This window comes from Canis aureus, chromosome 5 (assembly GCF_053574225.1).
Source record: "Canis aureus isolate CA01 chromosome 5, VMU_Caureus_v.1.0, whole genome shotgun sequence".
Classification (NCBI taxonomy): Eukaryota; Metazoa; Chordata; class Mammalia; order Carnivora; family Canidae; genus Canis; species Canis aureus.
The window spans coordinates 34,631,888-34,653,044 of NC_135615.1; the positions used below are offsets into that span (position 1 = coordinate 34,631,888).

General features: G+C 54.7%; 1 protein-coding gene across 1 annotated transcript; it reads right to left on the minus strand.

Annotated features, from left to right (window-relative positions):
- Positions 1 to 1,179: 1,179 nt before the first annotated feature.
- Positions 1,180 to 19,842, minus strand: GTPBP4 (GTP binding protein 4). Its single transcript, XM_077897369.1, has 17 exons — positions 19,683 to 19,842; positions 18,580 to 18,750; positions 16,330 to 16,433; positions 16,110 to 16,246; positions 14,598 to 14,698; positions 12,775 to 12,867; positions 11,879 to 12,070; positions 11,725 to 11,790; positions 10,350 to 10,439; positions 9,544 to 9,654; positions 7,496 to 7,573; positions 7,131 to 7,182; positions 6,676 to 6,776; positions 5,145 to 5,342; positions 3,999 to 4,064; positions 2,549 to 2,692; positions 1,180 to 1,846 (listed from the first exon to the last, which is right to left on the minus strand). The coding sequence occupies exons 1-17, from the start codon at positions 19,728 to 19,730 to the stop codon at positions 1,694 to 1,696; spliced, it is 1,905 nt and encodes a 634-aa protein (XP_077753495.1). The 5' UTR covers positions 19,731 to 19,842; the 3' UTR covers positions 1,180 to 1,693.
- Positions 19,843 to 21,157: the final 1,315 nt, after the last annotated feature.

Here is a 21,157-nt window from a genome sequence, read left to right on the forward strand (position 1 = left end):
TCTGAAATCTCCTAACGTGGTAATTCCGGAAACCAGATATTCTCCTTCCCCAGAACGGCTGGGTGTTTTGAGGGGCATCACTGTGCCAGCCAGAGGTAAAGACTGAAGGTCTCCTTAGTTCTCTGACGATGTGTCCTCCCCTGGGCACGTGCGGTCTTTCCAAATTCCCTTGACAGCAGCTGCTTTTCAAAATCCTAATTCTTTAATGTCTGGCCCCCACAAGGTAAAGCAGGAAAAATGCAAAGAAACAGGCCCTGGCTCTTCAAACCCCCTGCATCTGGCTCGGCGGGTGGGGACTGAAGGACGGGGCCCACCTGTGCCCACACCTCTGCCATTAGAAGCAGCAACGAGCAATCTACCGTGACAATCCTCATCTTCGGGGAGCAAGGTCCTCAGCAAACCCCGAAGCACACAAGCAGCCACAGGAACACGCAGGCGCAGTGGCTCCCCGGGGCTGGGGTGGGGAACCCGTGACCGTCGAAGCCACGAGGGCTAAAATGACCAAAGTGAATGGACCTGCCAGCCAAGCGTGTCCCTAAAGACGCAAGCCTCCAGAGACTCGAGTTCCAGGACAGCTCGGCGACTGTGATCCTCGCGAGGAGATGGGCTCCTGTCTCCCCAGAAGCACTTGTGTTTTATGTTCTCTTAATGAATCCTTTGCAGCACACGTAGGTGAAAATCTTGCTTTATATCCCCCCAAATGCAACACTTGTTAGAAAGTGACATCACATGACAAACCACTGCAGACCATCCGACACGGTGTCCTCAAGAAGCGCCCTGCTGCCCACGCGCCTTGGCTGGACACTGCACGACCCAGCGGTTACCCCGGTACCGTCTGAAGGTCTCCAGCACTCTGCGTCCCACTGTCCTGTGCTTCGGACTCTGCGTCCACGTGTTTGGGAGAAAGGGAAGCGGGTGCCCGCAGGTGACCCCGTGGCAGCGCTGGGGTGTTTGGGGCTCGCTGGATACGCGGGTCACCGCCACCCAAGCGGCACAGGCCATCCTTAGTTGCTGCGCGGTATCAGGTAACATTTTACCCCACAAAAAAGAACTTTCTGTTTTGAAAACAACACAGTTCATTTTTTTTCTCTTTTCTCATGTGGCCAAACTGACAGGGATTTGTAAGTAAACCAAAAACAAAGTAAAACCAGAAAAACCCAACCAAACACAAAAACAAAATACATCAACCAAAACCACTTTATTCTGAAGTTTATTTTGGACAAAGTAGTTGAAGACAGGTTACAACGGTACACACGTCGAAAGATGGGAAAATCAGCCGGCGCTGGAGCTTGCTCTGCTGCAGGCAGGCATGGCTGGCAGCCCTGGGCCCACGCCCACCACCAGAGGGGCTTTCCTCACAAAAAAAAAAAACCCCACTAGACCTACGTAAATTCGAAGTTCCCTCTTGCAGAAAAGAGTAAGACACACGTTCACGTCAACCAATCTTTCCGGTTCTGTAGATCTGGAGCAATCAAGGCTCCGTGGAATGCCACACCCACCGTCTGCTCGGAACACCTGGGCTGCGAGGCAGCAACAGCACCTCCCACAGCCGCGCGCCCCAGGTGAGCAAAGCAACAAGAGCCTCAGGTTTGCTTATTATCTGCAGTTCATGGGCCAGGACTCCGACCCCGTGACCGCACGCCTGGCGGGCTGGAGACACCCCGCACAGCCAGACCACTGCAGCCGCAGAACACTACCTCCTGTCCTTTTTACCCGCTTTCCTCTTCCCGGAGAGCAAGTGCTTGGGCTTCATATCAAACACGTGTCTGTCGGCTTCTCCTTTCTTCCCCAGGCGGTTCATCTTCCTCTGAGCGTTCTTCATCATAGTCTTGGCTTTCTTCACCATCTGCACAGGGACACACAACACACGTCAGCTCCCGACTCTCCGTGGGCCCCGTCGTGACCCCGTCAACAGCCTTCCCTAACTGTCCAGATCTGTCCTGCCAGAAGTGCTGGCGGGTCTCCGTCCCCGCAGTCTGCCCTGGGGCCCAGGATCTGCAGACCTCAGCCCTGTGCGCTCAAGGACGGGATGAACGCTGTACCCAGACGAGGCCTGCGCCCCGCGGGACCTGGGAGGTCAGGGCCTACGTGCCGTAGCTCCACTCAGACAAGCAAGAAAACGGACAGTCAGCCCAGGAAACCACGCTGCTCGCGTCAGACTCACAAACAGCCATGCTGGTACTAAAATCCAGATTTCTAGGAGATGGCACAGTACAATGGAAAACTCTGTACCTAAACTTTCAAAATGCAAAATCTAACAATTTATTGTGTTTATTTAAATAAAAAAAAAATTTAAGTGAAACAGACTATGTATATCTCAAGTGTCTTTCCCAAAGACTGACCAAAACCACTCCCTACAGGGGCTCCGGCCTCCAGGCTCTGAAGCAGTATCCTATGACATCACAGCGCCCTATGATATCATACTCCCGTCCACCCACTCCGCAGGGGGCACCAGCCCTCCCCTGGTGGTCGCTGCCCTCTACACGACAGCTGTAGGGTGTGTCCGGAGCCCAGGAGACCCCAGCAGAGGCACATCACAAGGACTAACCTTGACATCCCGAAGACCAGAGACATCCCGCGGAGTCCGAGAGCAGCTGCGGCTGCGGGCTATAGACGTGGGTGGAACGGAGTCCTCCCGTTTCCTCTTCCTAGTAACACTCCGAGACCTTCTCGCCTGGACTGCGTAATGGGCCTGAAGAGCACAAAAGCAAATTTAAGGCTGTAATCACACACACAAAATTACACCATCAAGAGGACAAGTCGCTGAAGAGTTTTTTAAGATTTTATCAAATAAGCTAAAGCTCTTTCACATATTAGTACTGGTCAAATGTTCCTCCTCACTTAACACAGCTGCTTCACGTTACAAGTGATTTTAACTCCAACAGAAAGCATCGACTTAACACTGGCCACTGCATGATGTCCTTCCCTTAGCCTGGATCACGAGACTGACATGCCAATTTCTATTTCCGGTGTAAAGCGTCCTCTCCCCGCAACCTTGGGCTTATGTACCTGAACACCAGGAGCAGCCCTCAGAAAGCTCAGAGCTGACGTTAAGCAGACACACCCACTGCACCTGGGCGGGGTAGCCCTGCTCGCTGTGGTGGGCGCCCTGGTCACCCGTTTCCTGTCTGCAAACACCACAATGCCTCGACAGGCGCACTGGCACTCGGCCGGCACGTGAAACGTCTATTAAAGTAACGCTCCACATGAGCAAGGCACTGTACACGTTCCTGATTAAAATTAAAATTAATCCCTTTGGAAAAGGAATTTAATAAGTTATCTTTTGATTTTGATTATTGTAAGAATGTTTCAATAAAATAATTAAGAATATGAAAAAGCTATTTTATACAAGACTGTGTATGCTCCAGAGCTGCCTGCGTGGCTTAATTAAGCAACTAAGTCATTTTTCCCACCCCAACTAACTCTTAATTTTGACTCCGGTCATCCGGGTCTTGAGATCAAACACACGATGGGCTCACGGGCTCCGCACTCAGCAGGGAGTCGGCTTCAGATGGTCTCTCCCTCTGCCCCTCCCCCCACTTACATGCACTTGCTCTAAAATAAAATATTTTTATTTTTATTTTTTTAAATTTTTATTTATTTATGATAGTCACACAGAGAGAGAGAGAGAGAGAGAGAGGCAGAGACACAGGCAGAGGGAGAAGCAGGCTCCATGCACCAGGAGCCCGACGTGGGATTCGAGCCCAGGTCTCCAGGATCGCGCCCTGGGCCAAAGGCAGGCGCCAAACCGCTGCGCCACCCAGGGATCCCTAAAATAAAATCTTTAAAAAAGTATTTGCTCCAGCATAATTCTTCAGGGATAAAAAAATTCCAATAGTTACCTCACAAACCCGACAATCTCTGGGCCCCCAGGAAAACAGTTCTGAACTGTTTTCAGACAGCCTAAGCTCTCCCCACCGGTGAGAGAGCCTGGGCCCTAAGGCACAGCCGTATGCAGCCCAGGACATATGTGACCGGGACCATCTCCACGCACTTACATTGTCTTTGTCATCCATGTCAACGCCAAGACTGCGCATCTCATTCTCTAACACCTTCCGCTGAACCTGAACACAGAGAAAAAGGGATTGAAGCAAAATTAGTTTGATGAAATGTTTAAAAAAAAAAGTTCAACAGAAAATGGGAACACGTACCTTACAATGATCTAGGATACATTTCTTTTAGGAATTATATCTTTTAATCGTCTCACGTTCATATTTTGGGACAATCACTAAAGCCGAGGAAACCAACATTTCCCAGGAAGTAGCCACGTCTAAGACAACATACTCTTCGCATCCTCGGATTCTGCACAACTCTGCAGGAAGTCTGCGTTCAAGAGGCCCCGAGGCTGAGCTCACAGGATGCGCCCCAAGACACAAACTCCAGGGGCAGCTTCTCCTCCCATGCCCACTGAGCACCACCTGGGAACCAGGCGGATTCCAGTGTGCCAAGGGGCTATCATGTGCCACCCCGTGAACACAGTATCTCAGACACACGAGCGTCCACTGAGACGCGTGGGGAACATCATCGTCCCCCCCCCCCCGCTCACAGTCTAGTTGCCCTGCACACCGTCCTGGCTTGGGGAGGCTCCCACTGTTTGCTGTCACATCCTGGGGCTGGAAGGCACCCAAGGACCCAGCCTGACCTGCTGCCCTGATGGGCACAGAGCAGATGAAGATTCTACAAAGACGGGGACGAGACGGAAAGAACTGCTATCACGTGGCCAATCTGCACCTAAAGTGTAAGTCTCCTTGTCCTCTCCAGTCATGGAGGCCAAGAAATCGCCCAAGGATTTAACCCGGACTGGCATAGGTTTCTGTATACTGCAAAGGATTAGAGTCCTGACTCGCAGAGAAATTAAAGAGGAATTATTGACTGATGGCTTTTCTGCCACAGATCCCAAATCACAACCTCACAGGTCTGGCAGAGAGGCTGACTCCCACAGTGCTGGACCAGGAAGCCACCAGGACGGCGCCATCAGCCAACACGGCCGACCAGAGCTCCACCCGCCTCAGACGGCAGCACGCATCAACATCAACAGAACAGTACGTGCGATCCGATCCCACGGCCACACGTGGGACGAAATGTCGCAGTTAGCAAATCGGATCCATACAAGCCGTCCGGCACTTTGGAAACACGGAACTTGCCTTCCTAGCCGTCCGAGGCATCCTGGGGCCCTGTGTGTTCTTCTCCTTGGACTGCAGAATTTTCAGCTTCTTTTTTTCCCGAATTTGCTTTGCCAGCTGGCGGATCTCCCCCATCTCTTCGTCCTCGCTCTCAGACTCACTGTCGTACTCGCCAGCTGCTGTCCTCAGCTCTTCTTCTTTTTCTAACTCTTCTAATTTCTTTAAAAAAAAAAAAGAATAAACAATTCTAATGAAGCACAATAACGAAAAACTCTTAAGTGTAGCAACGCTGTACAGGAGCTCGGTTCCCCTTGGTCCTTCAGGGGGCGACGAGTGCCATCACCTGGTCCCAGTGATGCTCATGGGCTCGATTCCCAGCAGTGAGCTCACAGGCCCCATGAGCTGTCCTGTGCTGTTTCTCTCACTTTACCAACTACTGCAGACATCAGGGTGCAATGTGCAGACATCACCTCCCTCCCTCCCCAGTACAGCCCCTCCCCACACTCGAGAGCACCACCGTGCACAGAAAAGTAAACCTTATAGATGTGAGCGGATAAGACCCTACAACATCCCCTTCATTCATTCTAAGCCCATCCCCAAGCACGAACGCCACTGCTGGCAGCAGCTGGGAAGGAACAGGAAATGAGGCAACACTGGCAGGAAATATTCTTTCTTTAAAAACCCTGAGGACAGGACGCCTGGGTGGCTCAGTGGCTGAGCATCTGCCTTCGGCTCAGGGCGTGATCCTGGGGAGTCCTGGGATCGAGTCCCACATCGGGCTCCTTCCATGAACCTGCTTCTCCCTCTGCCTGGGTCTCTCCCTCTCTCCATGTGTCTCATGAATAAATAAATAAGATCTTACTAAAAAAAATAAAATAAAAATACAAAGGAGAAAAAAATGGGAGAACTAGAGAAAAAAGATTTTTTTAAAAATTTTTTTTAGGAACAGGTTTTATAAAGGTTTTGTTTTTTTTTTTTTTAAGATTGTACTTCTCCATTTATGAGAGAGGCAGAGAGAGAGAGAGGCAGAGACACAGGCAGAGGGAGAAGCTGGCTCCATGCAGGGAGCCTGATGTGGGACTCGATCCCGGGACCCGGGGTCATGCCCTGGGCTGAAGGCAGCGCTAAACCGCTGAGCCACCCCAGCTGCCTGCAAGATTGTTTTTAAAGAGGAACCTGCTAAGAGACATCCAGTAAGAAGAAGCCGCCACTGAAGAACAAAAGCCCCAGGTTGGGCCGACAGGTCAGGCCAGAGGACCGTGGCAGCAGCAGCACAGGACCTGAGGAGGACAGGGAGCTCGCGGCCAGCAGAGTCCACCTGCCCCACACAGGAGGCCAGGGCTGAACCGGAGGGGAGCACGGTGCAGGGCCGAGCAGCAGAGCCCTGGGGTCTCCAGGACCCTCGCAGAAGGCTGCTGCTGGAGGGGACGGGTGAGGGGAGCGCCGTGATGCAGAAGGCACACGGCAACAAGTACGGTCAGGCCCACACAGTGCTTGTACCTTCCCGGTTACTGAGGAACAGAAACCACACGCTTCAGCAAGTGACACAGACCTGCATGATGTCGGGATCAATGTAATCAGCTACGTTATGGCCTTCCCAGATCTCGGGTATCTTATCGTGCTTCTCAGAGGAGTTCATCAGATCCCAGTACTCTGAAGTTAAAAAAAAGGTTACGTTTACTGTAACATCCAATACCTGCAACCACGACGTGCCCGAAATGACTCCTCACACACGTCTCTCCGGGAAGACGACGGGCGTTTGTGCTCAGCACAGCAGAGCACCCCATGAAGGAGGAGATGCAAACACCCCGGCTCGCCCAGCACCTCCAGCCCCAGGGTCCAGGGTGGGAGGCCAAGGCAACGGACGCCTGCACCTGCACCCACGCGCCACGCAAGCAAACCCAACCCTCCTCCTGAAGCCACAGACCCCGGCGGCACACAGGTCATCTCTAAGAAGTGAAGGGCACCGCCGCCCTCCCACAGCTCCCTGAGCACCAGCGGCCTTACTCTGAAGGTCCAGAATGTAATCATCCCCCAGCTCCACTTCGAGGTCTCGTTCCTGCAATGAAGGAGCAGACAACTCCATCAGCCCCCGTTGGCCGTCCAGGCGCGCAAATGCGGAGCCCCCTCCTTGCCCTGGGAGACAGCCTCTTCTCCCAACCCACAGCCCACCCCTGACACCTGTGTGGCCCGGCTCCCGTGTCCCAGCGGTCCCACCGTGTCCACTTCCCTCCCACCCACGAGGGTAGGGGCCTTGGTCAGGTCATGGCCGTGCTCGTAGAGCCCGACAGCACGGCCCAGACGCCTTCAGCGTTACGCCCCCTGCCCACTCCAGGCTCACACGGCCTTCTGCACCCCTGAAGCAGACCTACCCGCTTCCTCCTGGGCTCCCCGATGTCCATTCTCTTCCTGCGTGCCACCACTCCCTCGGGGATGAAAGGGGGCCTCTCCTGAGGAGACATCACCAGAGAGAGTTTTGTGCAACACCTTGCTGAATGCAAAGGAGCACAAAGGTGGAAAACCAGAGGCACACTCCCTCTCTGCAAAGCCAGACTAACAACACCAGCAGAGAACTGGGCAGGGGTACAGGCCAACTGGGCAAGGAAATGGGAAGACTCCATAGGGATCTGCAGTTTATTTAGAAAAAATAAATGCCAAGATTCTCAGGCAAAATCACCAACAAAAAAGCAAGAACAGGTGAAACAAAGTAGATGAAAGCAATCTAGACGGAAACTCAGTACACAGGAGAATTTAACAGGAAGATACAGCATTTCATCATCAGTTCTGAGAAAAATGACTCTCCTGGCAAAAACAGAGCTGGGGAGCTGCCTGCTTCCTAAGAACAAAGCGATGTAAGACTGAGCAAAAACTTCTGTTCAAGGCAGGAAAAATTAAAAAATGAAACCATCCAAGAATAGAAGAAAAATACTTTTAAAAAGTATTTTTGGAATGAATGGTTTTGTGTTTGACACAAAACTGATAGCTGCAAAAAAATACCAATGTTAGTTAATAGCACATAATTAAGTTTTAAATAGCCTATGTTAAATACGTGTAATCTAAGATTGAAAAAGGAAACCCCAATCAAAAAGCAAATGACCAAAAGAAAAAAAAAAATCTCACCCAAAAGAACCCCCCCAAAAAACCAACCTAGGGACACCTGGGTGGCTCAGGGGTTGAGCATCCACCTTCAGCCCAGGGCGTGACCCTGGGGTCCCGGGATCGAGTCCCGCATCGGGTTCCCTGCAGGGAGCCTGCTTCTCCCTCTGCCTGGGTCTCTGTGTCTCTTTCTCATGAATAAATAACATCTTAAAAAACAAAAGAACCCTACAAACCACACGAGTCTGATTTCCTTTACGTAAAAACTTTAAATTAAATGAGTAAAAGATCAATGACCTGAAGAACCAACGGGCCAATAAGCTCACGAAAAGGCTTGCGTGACAGGGCACCTTGCTGGGTCATGAGTTCAAGCCCCACATGGGGTATAAAGATCACTTTAAAATCTTCAAGAATAAAATAATGCTCGCCTACACTAATCATTACAGAAATCCCAAATATGGGACCAACTTTAATGGGTCAGACTGACGTCAGTGATCCGGGCCATGCGCAGTATAATCCAGGCAGGCATGTCTGCAGGACACGGAGCTCTCAGTGCCCACCATAAAGTTCACTCTACACACACACATCTGTAATTAAAAACAAAGACGTAAAGAAAAAAGATGTGCAGCTGAGTACCACGGATGCAATGAAACAAAAAAAATTTTTTTTTGAGAGACAGCAAGCATGAGAGTGCACACAAGCCAGGGGAGGGGCAGAGGGCGAAGCGGACCCCCCACTGCAGGGAGCTCGACACAGGATTCGATCCCATGACCCTAAGATCATAATCTTTTTTTTTTTTTTTTTTTTTTTTTTTTTTTCTAAGATCATAATCTGAGCCGAGGGCAGACGCTTCACCCACAGGGACACCCAGGTGCCCCAAAAAATATTTTTTTGAAGCTTGATTTTCACATTTTAGAGAGAGCAGGAGTGGGAGGGATGGAGAGGGGGAGAGAATCTCAAGCTGCCCGCCCCCACTCCCCGACACAGGGCTCGATCCCACGACTCGGAGATCATGACCTTAGCTGAAGCCCAGAGTCAGACATGTAACCGGCTACGCCACCCAGGCGCTCCAGAAAACAAAAATTTTCAAAGAACATGACACATTTCCATGCTTGAAAACTTTTTTAAACGTTCACACACTACAAAGATTTCTCAGAAGATACACAAGACAGCCGCTAACCACCACGGTGGAGTGGGCGGCAGGGTCTCCCTCGGCACCTGTACAGCCTGGAACGCACCACGTGGTTTCCACAGGGGCCTGCGTGAGGCAGGAGCCCAGTCGGCGCAGGCCCCGGCTCGCAGGCCCGAGGGAAGGCAGCCTCACCTTGTCGTCTCTCTTGTGCGGCACAGCCAGGTGCAGCCTGTTCAGCACCTCGTTCACTTTATTTCCTTTCATTTTGGTTTCGACTCGATGAGCCAGAAGCCTGTCACAAGCCTGAGAAGTGAGGAAACAGGGCAGGACTCACGAGGCAACCCGGCTGCAGGGCCGCAGGGGGACCCGTGGCGGAACCGAGCCCCATGCTCACCAGCTGCCTGCGTTCCAAAGCTCTGGACCTACTACACGCTTCTCCTCAGGAGTCAGAGCGGCCGCTGCTGTCTTGGGGTCACCTCAAGGTCCCCGTAAGCCCCCAGGACAGGGCCCTTCCCAGGCACCCCACGCCCAGGCACCCCACGCCCCTTCCAGGCCTGCCTCCCGCCTCTAGGGAGCCCCTGCCATGCCCCTCTCAGGTTCACGACCCCCCAGACTCCAACTGGAGCGCCGGGGCAGCAGCAACCACAGCATCGGATGGGTCCCGGTTCACAGGAAAAGGACGACGGTGTAAAAGTGATCAGACTCGCACGGGAAATCTAACGGGAGCAGCCTTCCTCCACGTTCCTCTTGCTCCTTCTGCCTCGGGACAAGTTGTGCAACAGCACAGCTCCCACAGCCTGCCTGGCAGGACCAGGGCAGCAGGTGGTGGACGAGGCGGACGCCCCTCGTGCAGGGGGAGTCACAGTATCCCCGCCAGCCCCCACTCAACTGGGTGGGTGGGGAGCGGGGCTCTCTCCTGCCTGGCCCTCAAGGGCTCCCTGCCCACAATGGACGCCTCTCAACGACAAAGGCAGTAACGGGATGGACAAGGCACTGACCTCGGTTTTCACTTGGATAACCCCTTCCTCCGTCAGGGTGCTGGTCTCAACCACAGGAAATCCTGCAGCCTGCAAATCTGCAAATATTTTCTGGGAAGACAAAACAAAAACGAGAGCGCCACTGTTTCCACTTCTGCATGTAATGATTCTCGCTGTTTTTCATGTGGGTATCACAAATGCTAACTGGCACATCCGTGGTTCGTTTCAAATTCTTCTAAATGATACTTCCCCCAAATACTGAATTTTCCCTATATTCTTCTGTGATTAAGAAAACACCACCGCCAGGATCAAACCAGATTACAGAAGCCAACTACAGAGGTTCCCTGGAACATTCTGTAAGACATGGTGCTGGTGTGGTTCCTTAGAAGGAACCTGGCAACATCAAGCTACAGTTTTTAAAATGTTTTCAATACTATTTTTATTTTATTTTTTAAATAAATTTATTTTTTATTGGTGTTCAATTTGCCAACATACAGAATAACACCCAGTGCTCATCCTGTCAAGTGCCCCCCTCAGTGCCCATCACCCATTCACCCCCACCCCCTGCCCTCAATACTATTTTTAAATAAAACATTTGGCCTCTGAGACCTCAGGGAATCCCTTATCAAACAACACAACATGCACACGTCACTAAGATCTCTCTCGTCACAGACAAGGCCATGCAGCCCCACCACAGGGAGAAGGGCAGAGGTCTTGGGCAGCACTGAGGTCTGACTAGTCTGTGGTCCGGACAGTCTGCCTAGACCTCACAGGGGCCACGTTCATCACAACAGCAAGCCAGGGTGCCCAGGCACAAGGCCAGGGTGCGCCGTCAGGTTAACCAAACAGCGACGTCAGGACGACACCCGCCGCCCAGTTGCTTTCCAGTTTCGTTCGATCTGCCTGCCAACGGTGCCGACGAACCACCCGGGGATGCTGCTGTTACTATGAGCGACTGCAGAATGGAGTGTCCCATGTCCCCCCGGAGCTTGCCACACCTCGAAGCCTGCTGCTCCTTCACTCATTCAACTCGTGCCCCAAACTCATTTTCCCACAAATCTGTGCGGCAGGCAAGAGGCCCTCCGAAACCCACCCCCCCCACCTAAATCCCAACTCTGCAGGTGCTACTCAGAGCACAGGGCCACCCCAGGCCTGAAGAGACAAGGCCTATCTTCAGGCACGTGGGGTGCTGTAAGGCACACGGGCACCGTCCTGATGAAGGCAGGCCATTCCCACAGCCTCCACGGAGGGCAGAGGTCAGGGAAGGTCAGCTTTAGCCGGCCAGTAAGAAAACAAAGCTGAACTAGTATTGCTAAAATCCTTCTGGACTTCAGTTGTCTGAAATGATGACTTGGAATCAGCAGGTAACAAACCTGACGACATGGAGGAGACTTACCTGATCGTCTTCAGGAAGCTCAGCTATCCTCTTCACGTCACACTTGTTTGCTACGACTATGAGCGGCTGGAACAGAACAATGAAGTACGTGTCCTCAGGGCACAGGTTCTATGCCGACAGCACGCCCCCCCCCCACCCCCCCCCCACCCCGTACCTTATTGATAAAGAGAGGCTTGATGTTCTGGAAGAGCTCCAGCTGCTCCCTCAGCCCATGCCCACACTGCTCAGACAGGTCCATCACATACAGAACCGCGGCGCGCAGGTGAGCCAGGGCCGTGATGGCCTGCATCTCGATGGTGTTCCGATCCTCCAAGGGGTGGTCCAGGATCCCCGGCGTGTCTACGACCTAATGATCAGATCTGTTACCGCAAAGCGCACATTCCCACAGCCTTCCTGCCAGCACACCCTGGAAGTGACACCCATACCCAAACCAGGAAATAAAATGTTAAAATGTAGCTCTCCTGACTGACCATAATGAAATAACCTTTAAATATTAAGAAATAAGGTGGATGAGGTGAACCCCAGGGAGCTCACTAAAGAGCCAGCCGATGACCTGGAGAAAAAGACTTTTTTTTTTTTAAAACACAAGCTCTATGCCAACATGGGGCTTGAACTCCTGTCCCCGACGTCAAGAGCCGCACGTCTACTGAGCCAGCCAGGGGCCCCGACGGCACAGCCTACCACAGAGCAGGGCAAAAGGAACACTGATCATTTATAAAATTAAATTTTACTGTGGAAACTGCTCCACCCTCTAAAATGGCTAATAAATGTCGTTTCTCGTGACAGGGTCAGAAACACCAAGGAGACTTGTTTCTTTGGAAGCACCACCGTCAGCACAGCGCAGACATCCACTTGGGCCACTGGCCGCCTCCCTGAGTTCTATCAGAACCAAGAACCGCCCTCGGGCAGCCGAGAAGCTCAGGGGAGTTTTGTCCATGGGGAGGTCCTGGTGACCCCGAGAACGTCTCCCACCCCTCGCGTCCTCCTCCGAGTGCCGCGGGAATGGGGGAGACACTCCAGGCGTGTGCTGTTAAAGGGGAGAGCTCTGACCTGCCAGCGCAGATACTTATAATCCATGTGCCCCACAAACAGAGACTTGGTTGTAAACGCATAAGGCTGGACATCCACATCCGCTCTCGTCACCTAAAACAAGACAATCACACAAGTTCCAAACCTCGTTCTCCCTCAAATAAGATAAATGTGGCAGCTATGTGTTATTAAGACTAATGATTTTGGCATTAAAACAAAACCACGGGCAGCCCAGGTGGCTCAGCGATTCAGCGCCACCTTCAGCCCAGGGCCTGATCCTGGAGTCCCGGGATCAAGTCCCACATCAGGGTCCCTGCAGGGAGCCTGCTTCTCCCTCTGCCTGTGTCTCTCTGTCTCTCTCAAGAATAAATTTTAAAAATCTTAACGGAGAGAGACCTCACACAATCACACTGCTGAGGACAGAAGCTGCTGCTCCCTGATGGTCGGACAGGCTCCACTCCCTCACGCCACAGGCCCGCGCAGGAACACTGCAAATCAGACGGGGAGGTAAGGGGCCTGGTACTCGGAGCGTCCATTAGCTTCTGCTCTGATCCACCCCAGCCCCGGTGACACCCCACAAACTTGCTGTGAAGACAGAAATGCTCACTGCTGATCCACCAGCCACACGGTCCCACAAACTCTCAAAATGTGGTCGGTGCAACCGAGGAACTGTTTACTGTTTAATTCTAACTTTGTTTTTTAAAGATTTTATTTATTTATTCATGAGACACGCAAAGAGAGAGGCAGACACAGGCAGAGGGAGAAGCAGGCTCCGTGAGCCCCATGTGGGACTCGATCCCAGGACCCCGGGGTCATGCCCTGGGCTGATGGTGGCACTAAACCACTGGGTTACCCAGGCTGCCCTATTCTAACTGATGAAGTGGCCACTGGCTCACAAGCGTTTGAGCCATCAGCTTGGTCATCACGGGTCACGTCAGCACAACTTGGGGACAAAATAAAAACCTGCAAATTGGCTTAAAGTCGACATGTTCCTGGCAGTAAGCAGTCACACATACGTAACCGCTGTTGTTTGGCACCTGAGCTGTTGCTGGTTGTGAATGGACTTTTTATTACTTATGAACCAACAATTTTTTTTAAAGATTTATGTATTTATTTTAGAGAGCATGCACTGAAGAGCATGACTGGGAGGGGCAGAGGGAAAGAGAGAATCTCAAGCAGACCCTACTGCGCAGGAGCCTGATGGAGGGCTCCATCTGACAACCCCGAGGTCATGACCTGAGCAGAAATCAAGAGTTGGATGCTAACAGACTGAGCCACCTGGGCGCCCCTCCGTTGCTATCTCTGCTCAGGTCCCTGAAGCTCAGCTTCGTTGTCTTGAAGCACGAAGTTACTAAATAGTGTCGAGTCCCAATTAATAAACTCACTCAAGTAAAGAGTAGCTCAGCCACTCCCCACTACGTGGACCAAATACTTCACATGAGAAGTGGCCCATCAACCAAGGGGAGATTCACCCACAAAATATCTCAGGAAGCCCAACTCAGCGAGTGCAGCCCGCCACAGTAGGCACAGGCACGCCCAGACTAGGCTGAGACAGCACATCCTGGGAGAGGCTCTCTGTGTGTTAACTAAACTGTACTTGAACGTCTTCAATCCCTTAGAAACTTATGAAACACGTACCAGAATAGAAAATACAATGTTTTTCGTAACAGCAATACAAATGTGGGTTCAGATGGACTTAATCCTTCCCTCGAGTAAAGGGCTGTGAGAGCCAAGGGCAGTATGACTCAAGGACTAATCGGCTGGTCATCCTCCCCATGGGGACAGGACACAGCAGCCCTCGGGCCTCAAGTCCTTGGTCACCTGCCTTATCAACAGAGACTAACCTTATTGATGAAGCTGGACTTGCCAACGTTCGGGTATCCACAGAGGAGCAGGGTCCTCGTATTCGGGTCAATAGTTGGCAGACGGGACAGATGCTGGCGCACTGTGAGGTTCAGATTGCATATACTTAATTTCGCAAGAACAATCCAGAAACACTTTAAGATACGCTTCTCTTAGTTGGACTACAGTTTTATTAACCCCGCTCCAACGCTCTGCCATTCCGACATACAAAATGTGAGAAACAGGAAAAATACAAACAGGAAAAGGATTGGCTGGAGGCGCACCACAGTACACAGATGAGCATCTCCCCAATCTCGCTGTACCAGAATCCCAGTCAACAGGTCAGACGTGGAGGCAGAAACACACGTCTAAGTGCCCAGACCACTCTTACTAAGTGAGATGGTACTGGAAAGCATGTCTGAAGCACGCGTACGTGCCACGGCTTCCTGCCCAGGCCATGGGCTGTTTCCACACAAGGACCACGTGCCTCATCGGCAAGGCACAGTCACACCACTAGACTACCCTCAAGATTAAGCAAGAGAGACACAGGATGCACTGCAAGGCAGAGGAGCACAACTTGTTACAAACTATTTGCAAGATGTGGGGGGGGGGGGAATCAAATGACTTTACAACATTTGTAGCACAAAAATATATGTAAAAAGCCAAACAACTGTTTCATTAAAAATACTACACTAATTCAGACTCTTAAATAAAAATACCACGTAACAAAACTGGAGTAGCAATTTCATGCTAACACATATTACAAAGCCTTTTTTTTTTTTTTTTGTAAAGATTTGGGAGTGTGCACACTCAGGGGAGCTGGGGGAGGGCAGAGGGAGAGACTCTCAAGCAGACTCCCTGCTGAGCAGAGCCCGACAGGGGCGGATCCCACAACCCTGGGATCATGACCTGAGCTGAAACCAGAAGTCGGACACTTGACCAACTAAGCGGCTAGGGCACCCTATATTGCAAAGCTTGGAAGAAAAAAAAATTAAAATCTCAATAGATAAAAAACTACGGGTCATTTCCCCCACCATATTTTTGGGTATTTTCTTGTGATTTATAACGTATGTGCCTTATGTACTATTAAAAGAATTTGTGTTTGCCATATTTAATAGTACTAGTGATTTGTAAGAATTTTATTTTTTAAAAAAGATTTTATTTATTTATTCATGAGAGACCCAGAGTGGCAGAGAGACAGGCAGAGGGAGAAGCAGGCTCCCTGCGGGGGGGCCCGATGAGGGACTCGATCCCAGGACCCCGAGGTCATGCCCTGAGCTAAAGCCAGACGTTCCACCACTGAGCCATGCAGGGATCCCCAGCGTTTTCACTAACTGCTTTTTCAATAATAACTAGCCTGCTGGAATTTCTCATAAGCTGGGTGGGAAAAGTAATTTGATCCTGTCAGGTCTAAAATAAAACAAAACGAACATTCCAAAAATAAGTTCTTGACAAAAATCAAGAACCGGAACAGCACACAGTAACCACCGTTCTTGCTTACGGACAACAGATACCTTGCTCCAGGTACTCCAAACTCTGCTTCTGTCTCCGGATGATTGTACACATCCGCCCGAGGGCAGCACGCTTCAGCTGCTTGCAGCGGTACAGAGAGTCTCCGTACTTCATAAGCCGCACGTAATCTTTGGCCACACTTGAAGAAATCAGAACAAACACATAAAAGGTTTTTCACTTTCCTCAGTAATTCAAAACCTACTATGATAAGAAAATACCTACTTGTCCACTAAGTTTTTGGCAATGTTTATTTGTCCCAGAGCCAACTTGTAATGATCCTTGTCATAGAGAATGTTCATCAAATCGGCATAAAATGGATGGATATCCTAGAACAGAAACAAAGCAGTGTTTTGGCACAGGAGTCTCATCTCAACGTGTCAGTAATCCTGGAGGTCACTTCTGTCTGCCCCGCCGTGCCCCCTTCATCCCTCCCACGGCAGCCAACTCTCCACTTGGGCACGCGCCCCCTCCCCCACTTCTCAAGACCCGAATCCACGCCTGCAGACACCTGGTCATTGCACCCCGCCCCCCCAAATGTAAAGGTCTGCAAGCCCCTTTGGCCCCTGACCCTCTGCTCCTATCTTCGCACGCATCACAGGAACGGCTCTTTTCTTCCCTAAACCCCATCACGCCAGGAGCGTGTCCACCAGTCATCAGCTCGGACCCTCCCCAAACTCCTTTCTTCCTCCCGGAATTTTGCAGACAGCCGCCACTCAGGCTTCGTGATGCTTCCTATCAGCTGCCCCCAGGACCGACCTTCTGCTCCTGCAGGCTCGTGCTCCCACCCAACACTCAACACCAGCGTTCCCGGGGGCACTTCTCTCTCCACACTCACGTCCTGGGTGACTTCGCATGGATCTAGGAGCACAGACGTCTCCAGGCCAGAGCGCTCATAAACCTCCCCTTGCACGTATGCGCGGATGTCTGACCCACACTTTGGATCCCTCCTCCTCCTCCGGCCTCCCCTGCCCCCCTGTGGACAGATGGCCACCCTGCTGTCGCAGGTGCTCCGGGCCACCCGCCCTGTGAGAAGACCTACGAGCTCTTCCTCTCAAGCACTCCACTCTCCAGCACCGCAGATGTGTAACTCGGTGCATCACCTTCAAGCGGTCTGCTCCCCCCAAGGGCCGCTCGGCGGCATGAGGCTCAACTTGGAAGGCCTAAGGACAGAACTCATGCCCTGCGGCAGCCCTGCAGCAGCCGGCTGGCCCGCACATCCGCCCGACCCAGCCCTGGTACTCTCCCTCCGCCACCCTGCTCCACTGCCCGGGTCTTAATGGCTGTCGTGCTCCCAGGGCCTGAACAGAACCCAGACACGTCAATCACTGCACGAGCGCAGCTACTCTAATCTTCTTCTCAGCTTAAAAAACGTGGGTGAGGGGGTATCTGGGGGCTCCGTCGGTTAAGCACCTGACTCTTGGTTTCAGCTCAGGTCATGATCTCGTGGGATCAAGCCCCACGTCCATGCTGAGCACGGAGCCTGCTACAGATTCTCTCGTGCTTCTTCCCAGGTAACTTCTAGGGTTCTCACCCTTTCCCCAAAAGCTTTCGCGTGTTCAAGCGGCCTCTAGCAAGCACCTGTGGCATGCCGGGCCGGTTGACTAGCACAATCTCCGCTCTTATTTTAAGCACACCTGTAATGGTTTAAAGGAGGGATCCCTGGGTGGCACAGCGGTTTGGCGCCTGCCTTTGGCCCAGGGCGCAATCCTGGAGACCCGGGATCGAATCCCACATCGGGCTCCCGGTGCATGGAGCCTGCTTCTCTCTCTGCCTCTCTCTCTCTCCCTCTCTCTCTCTCTGTGTGATTATCATAAATTAAAAAAAAAAAAAATTTAAAGGAACTCGTCCCCTCTGCCTTAACCTAGCTTTGCGGGCCATCTTGGGACAGTGGCAAATGCAGGCTCGCCCCCTGTACTGCTGACCTGCCCTCACACCACCCTGCAGCGGTGTGACCTGCACAGCGACCCCACACGCAGTGCCTGCCCTCGCTTTCTCCGGCTCCGTCAACGGGCAAACTTGACTACGCCGGGAAGGCTTCAACTGTTTTAGCTTAATGCACAGACTGTAGCCACCGCCCCCCCGCCCCCAGACCACAAAGAGGCCCATGCGGAGCCGAGCATGATCAGTGGCGGACCTCGCGCCACGGACACGACCTGAGACCACGGGAGAAAGAGCCTTGCCAACAGGGAGGGAGGAAGGTCACGCCCGCTGGCAGGCTGCCAGGCGCAGTGCAGGCTCTGGGAGAGCTGAGCTGGTTGGAGGGAAGGCCTGCAGCACGGCTCCGGACCCCCGTACGTGGGCTCTGGCTGTGGGACAGAAATCCAAACACCTGCGCTCTGTGCCCAGCTTTGCCACCAACTCAGGAAGTGTGACGGGTGTGCATGTCGGGGAAGTACCTGAACCGGCTGCAGACACCGGTGACCTGAACGCTCACGCTCACACCATTTACTACAGGGTCCCTGGGGCACTTACATCCAACTTGGGGAAGTCCATTAGAATCTGCGACAGTCGGTCATGGTAATTCTGCTGAGTGAATTTGACCTTCCTCATGTAAAAATGTCTAATGCGGTGGATTTGGTAATGTTTGTGGACGACCGTCGGAGTCTTGCGTTGAGTCTTCGACAAGGTCAGGTCGATAAAGTCCTGCAACCAAATCAGACACAGCAGGTACAGCAGAAGTGTCTGCTTCTTACCCGTTCATCTGAAACCCTCTTAGAAGACCAACGGTACCGTGTGTGGAACTACGGTTTTCTAACTATATCTTTAATTTCTTATATTCAACTCCGTTCGCGTTCATAGTTTCAAGCCTATAAAAAACCACTTAGCAGCTGGCTGCCAGGACCAGTCCCGCCCTTAACCTCTCCAGGCCTTCTTCCCAGCAAGGCTCCTCCCCCTGCAGTCCGGTGCCTGAAGCGTAAGTCAGAGAAAAACACTCGGAGGGAAAACAAGTCCTGCAGTTTCAGTTCGCAGGTCTTTGTGGAAACACGGACGTCAGTAAGACTGACACCCGCTCGGTGGTCTCCCAGGTCGCAGCGGCCGCGAGGACACAGGGTCTCGCCTGAAGCGCCCCCGCGGTCAGGCCGGGACGGGGTCCTGCTGGAGCCGGCACGGCCCTCCCCCCCCGCCTCCCCGTGGCCCGCCGGGCGGGGCCGAGGGACCCTACCGCACCTCCCGTCCTCTGGGGGGAGGGCCCTGCGCACAGGACCCAGGCTGACCCGGCCCTGGAGACGACCCCCGAGCCCGGGGGGGGCCTGACCCCGAGGGAGGAACGTGACCCCCGAGCGGGGACCAGGACCCTAGGGAGGGACCCGTGGCCCCGAGAGGGGACCCAGGACCTCGAGGTGGGGGAGCCCTGACCCCGAGGGGGGGGACCAGGAGCCCGCGACCCGAAGGAGGGGCCCAGGACCCCGAGGGAGGAACCCCCGACCCGAGGGAGGCCCCTCCGCGTCCCCGGGGCCCCGCTAAGCCAGGCGGCCCTAGTCCGGAGACTACGTGGCGTAAGAGCGGTGGGCGCTGGAGGTGACCCCGTGCCCGCGAGGCGCAGGCCCGGCCCGCCCCGCCCCTCCGCCGCCTACCTTGGCGGACGGCACCACCGTGATCTTCTTGAAGTTGTAGTGCGCCATGCCGGCTGCCAGCCACGCGGGACGGTGGGGGCGGGACTTCCGCCGGATGCGCGTCACTTCCGGGCGCTCCGGCGTCCTCGGGCACGGCTTCCGGGTGTCACGGCGCCCCCTCCCGGCCGGAGGTCCCAGGGGGCGGAGGGCGGGTGGACGGGGACGGGGGCGGGGCGGACAGGCCTGCGGGGCGGGGACCCGGAGCTCGGGGTCCTCGGGGGACGTGGTGTCTGGGGGTCACGGGCCCGGGAACTGGAGAGCCCGGAGGACTCGGGGCGTCGGGGCGCCGGGGTGTCGGCGGGGAATCCGATGGGGAGCGAGGCGGAGGCCGCGGTCAGCAGGGGCGGGCGGGGGCGGGGACAAGCCCTGGGGCCCGCGTCCGCGCAGCGCCTTCGCCCGCTGGGCGCCCCGACCCCCGTGACCCTGCCGTGAGGTTCCGGCTGCCCTGCGGGACCCCGCCCCCGGGCGCGCCGGCCCAGCTCTCCCCGCAGCCCCGCCCGCTCGGCCCGACCCGGCGCCCCAGGCCGGCGTCTCCCCGTCGCACGCGTTGGCCGTCACTCGTGACCTGCCCGCGTGCGGGACTCCGGGGCGTCTCGGCCTCCCGGCCCGCGAGAGGATGCGCGATCGCCGACCCCGACCCCCGACCCCCGACCCCTGACCCCCAGGACTCCGGAGCCCAGAGCGCGTGGCTCCGACGGGGCGCCCGGGGCGCAGGGACAGACGGACGGGGACGGTAGGGCGGCGGCGAGCGGCGGGGCCTCGGCTCCCCGCACATACCCCCGCGCCGCGCCCCGCACCGCCTCCCCTCCCCGTCCTGCCTCACACCCCGCCCCCCCGCACCGCCTCACACCTCACACCTCGCCCCCCGCCCCGCACCGCCTCACCCCTCCCCCTCCCGCCTCACACCCCGCCCCCCCGCACCGCCTCCCCATCCCGCCTCCCGACCCCCGCAGCGCCTCCCCCTCCCCCTCCTGCCTCATACTCCGCCCCCCGCACGGCCGCCCCCCCCTCCCCACATCCCGCCGCCCAGCACCGTCTCCCCCCTCCCCCATCCCTCCTCACACCCCGCCCCGCCCCCCCCGCACCGCCTCCCCTCCCCCGTCCCGCCTCACGCCCCGCCCTCTGCACCGCCTCCCGACCCCCGTAGCGCCTCCCCCTCCCCCTCCTGCCTCATACTCCGCCCCCCCGCACGGCCGCCCCCCCCCCACATCCCGCCGCCCCGCACCGTCTCCCCCCTCCCCCCTCCCGCCTCACACCCCGCCCCCCTGCACCGCCTCCCGACCCCCGCAGCGCCTCCCCCTCCCCGCCTCACATTCCCCCCACCCCTCACAGCTCGGCCCTCGCTGGTCCCCGCGGCCGGTGACCCCTGCCCCTCCCCCGCCCGCTCCCCCTGTTGAGAACCAAAGCGTGAGCAGCCCCGCTGCAGCCGCCCCCAG

Bases quoted from the DNA above. Each gene is read 5' to 3' on its own strand.
- GTPBP4 (XM_077897369.1), bottom strand. From the start codon at position 19,730: ATGGCGCACTACAACTTCAAGAAGATCACGGTGGTGCCGTCCGCCAAG. The intron at 16,247-16,329 runs GTAGGTATTTTC...GATTTCTTCAAG, and splicing joins GCCAAAAACTTAGTGGACAA to TGTGGCCAAAGATTACGTGC. The intron at 14,699-16,109 runs GTATCTGTTGTC...TGAACCTCACAG, and splicing joins TTTGGAGTACCTGGAGCAAG to TGCGCCAGCATCTGTCCCGT.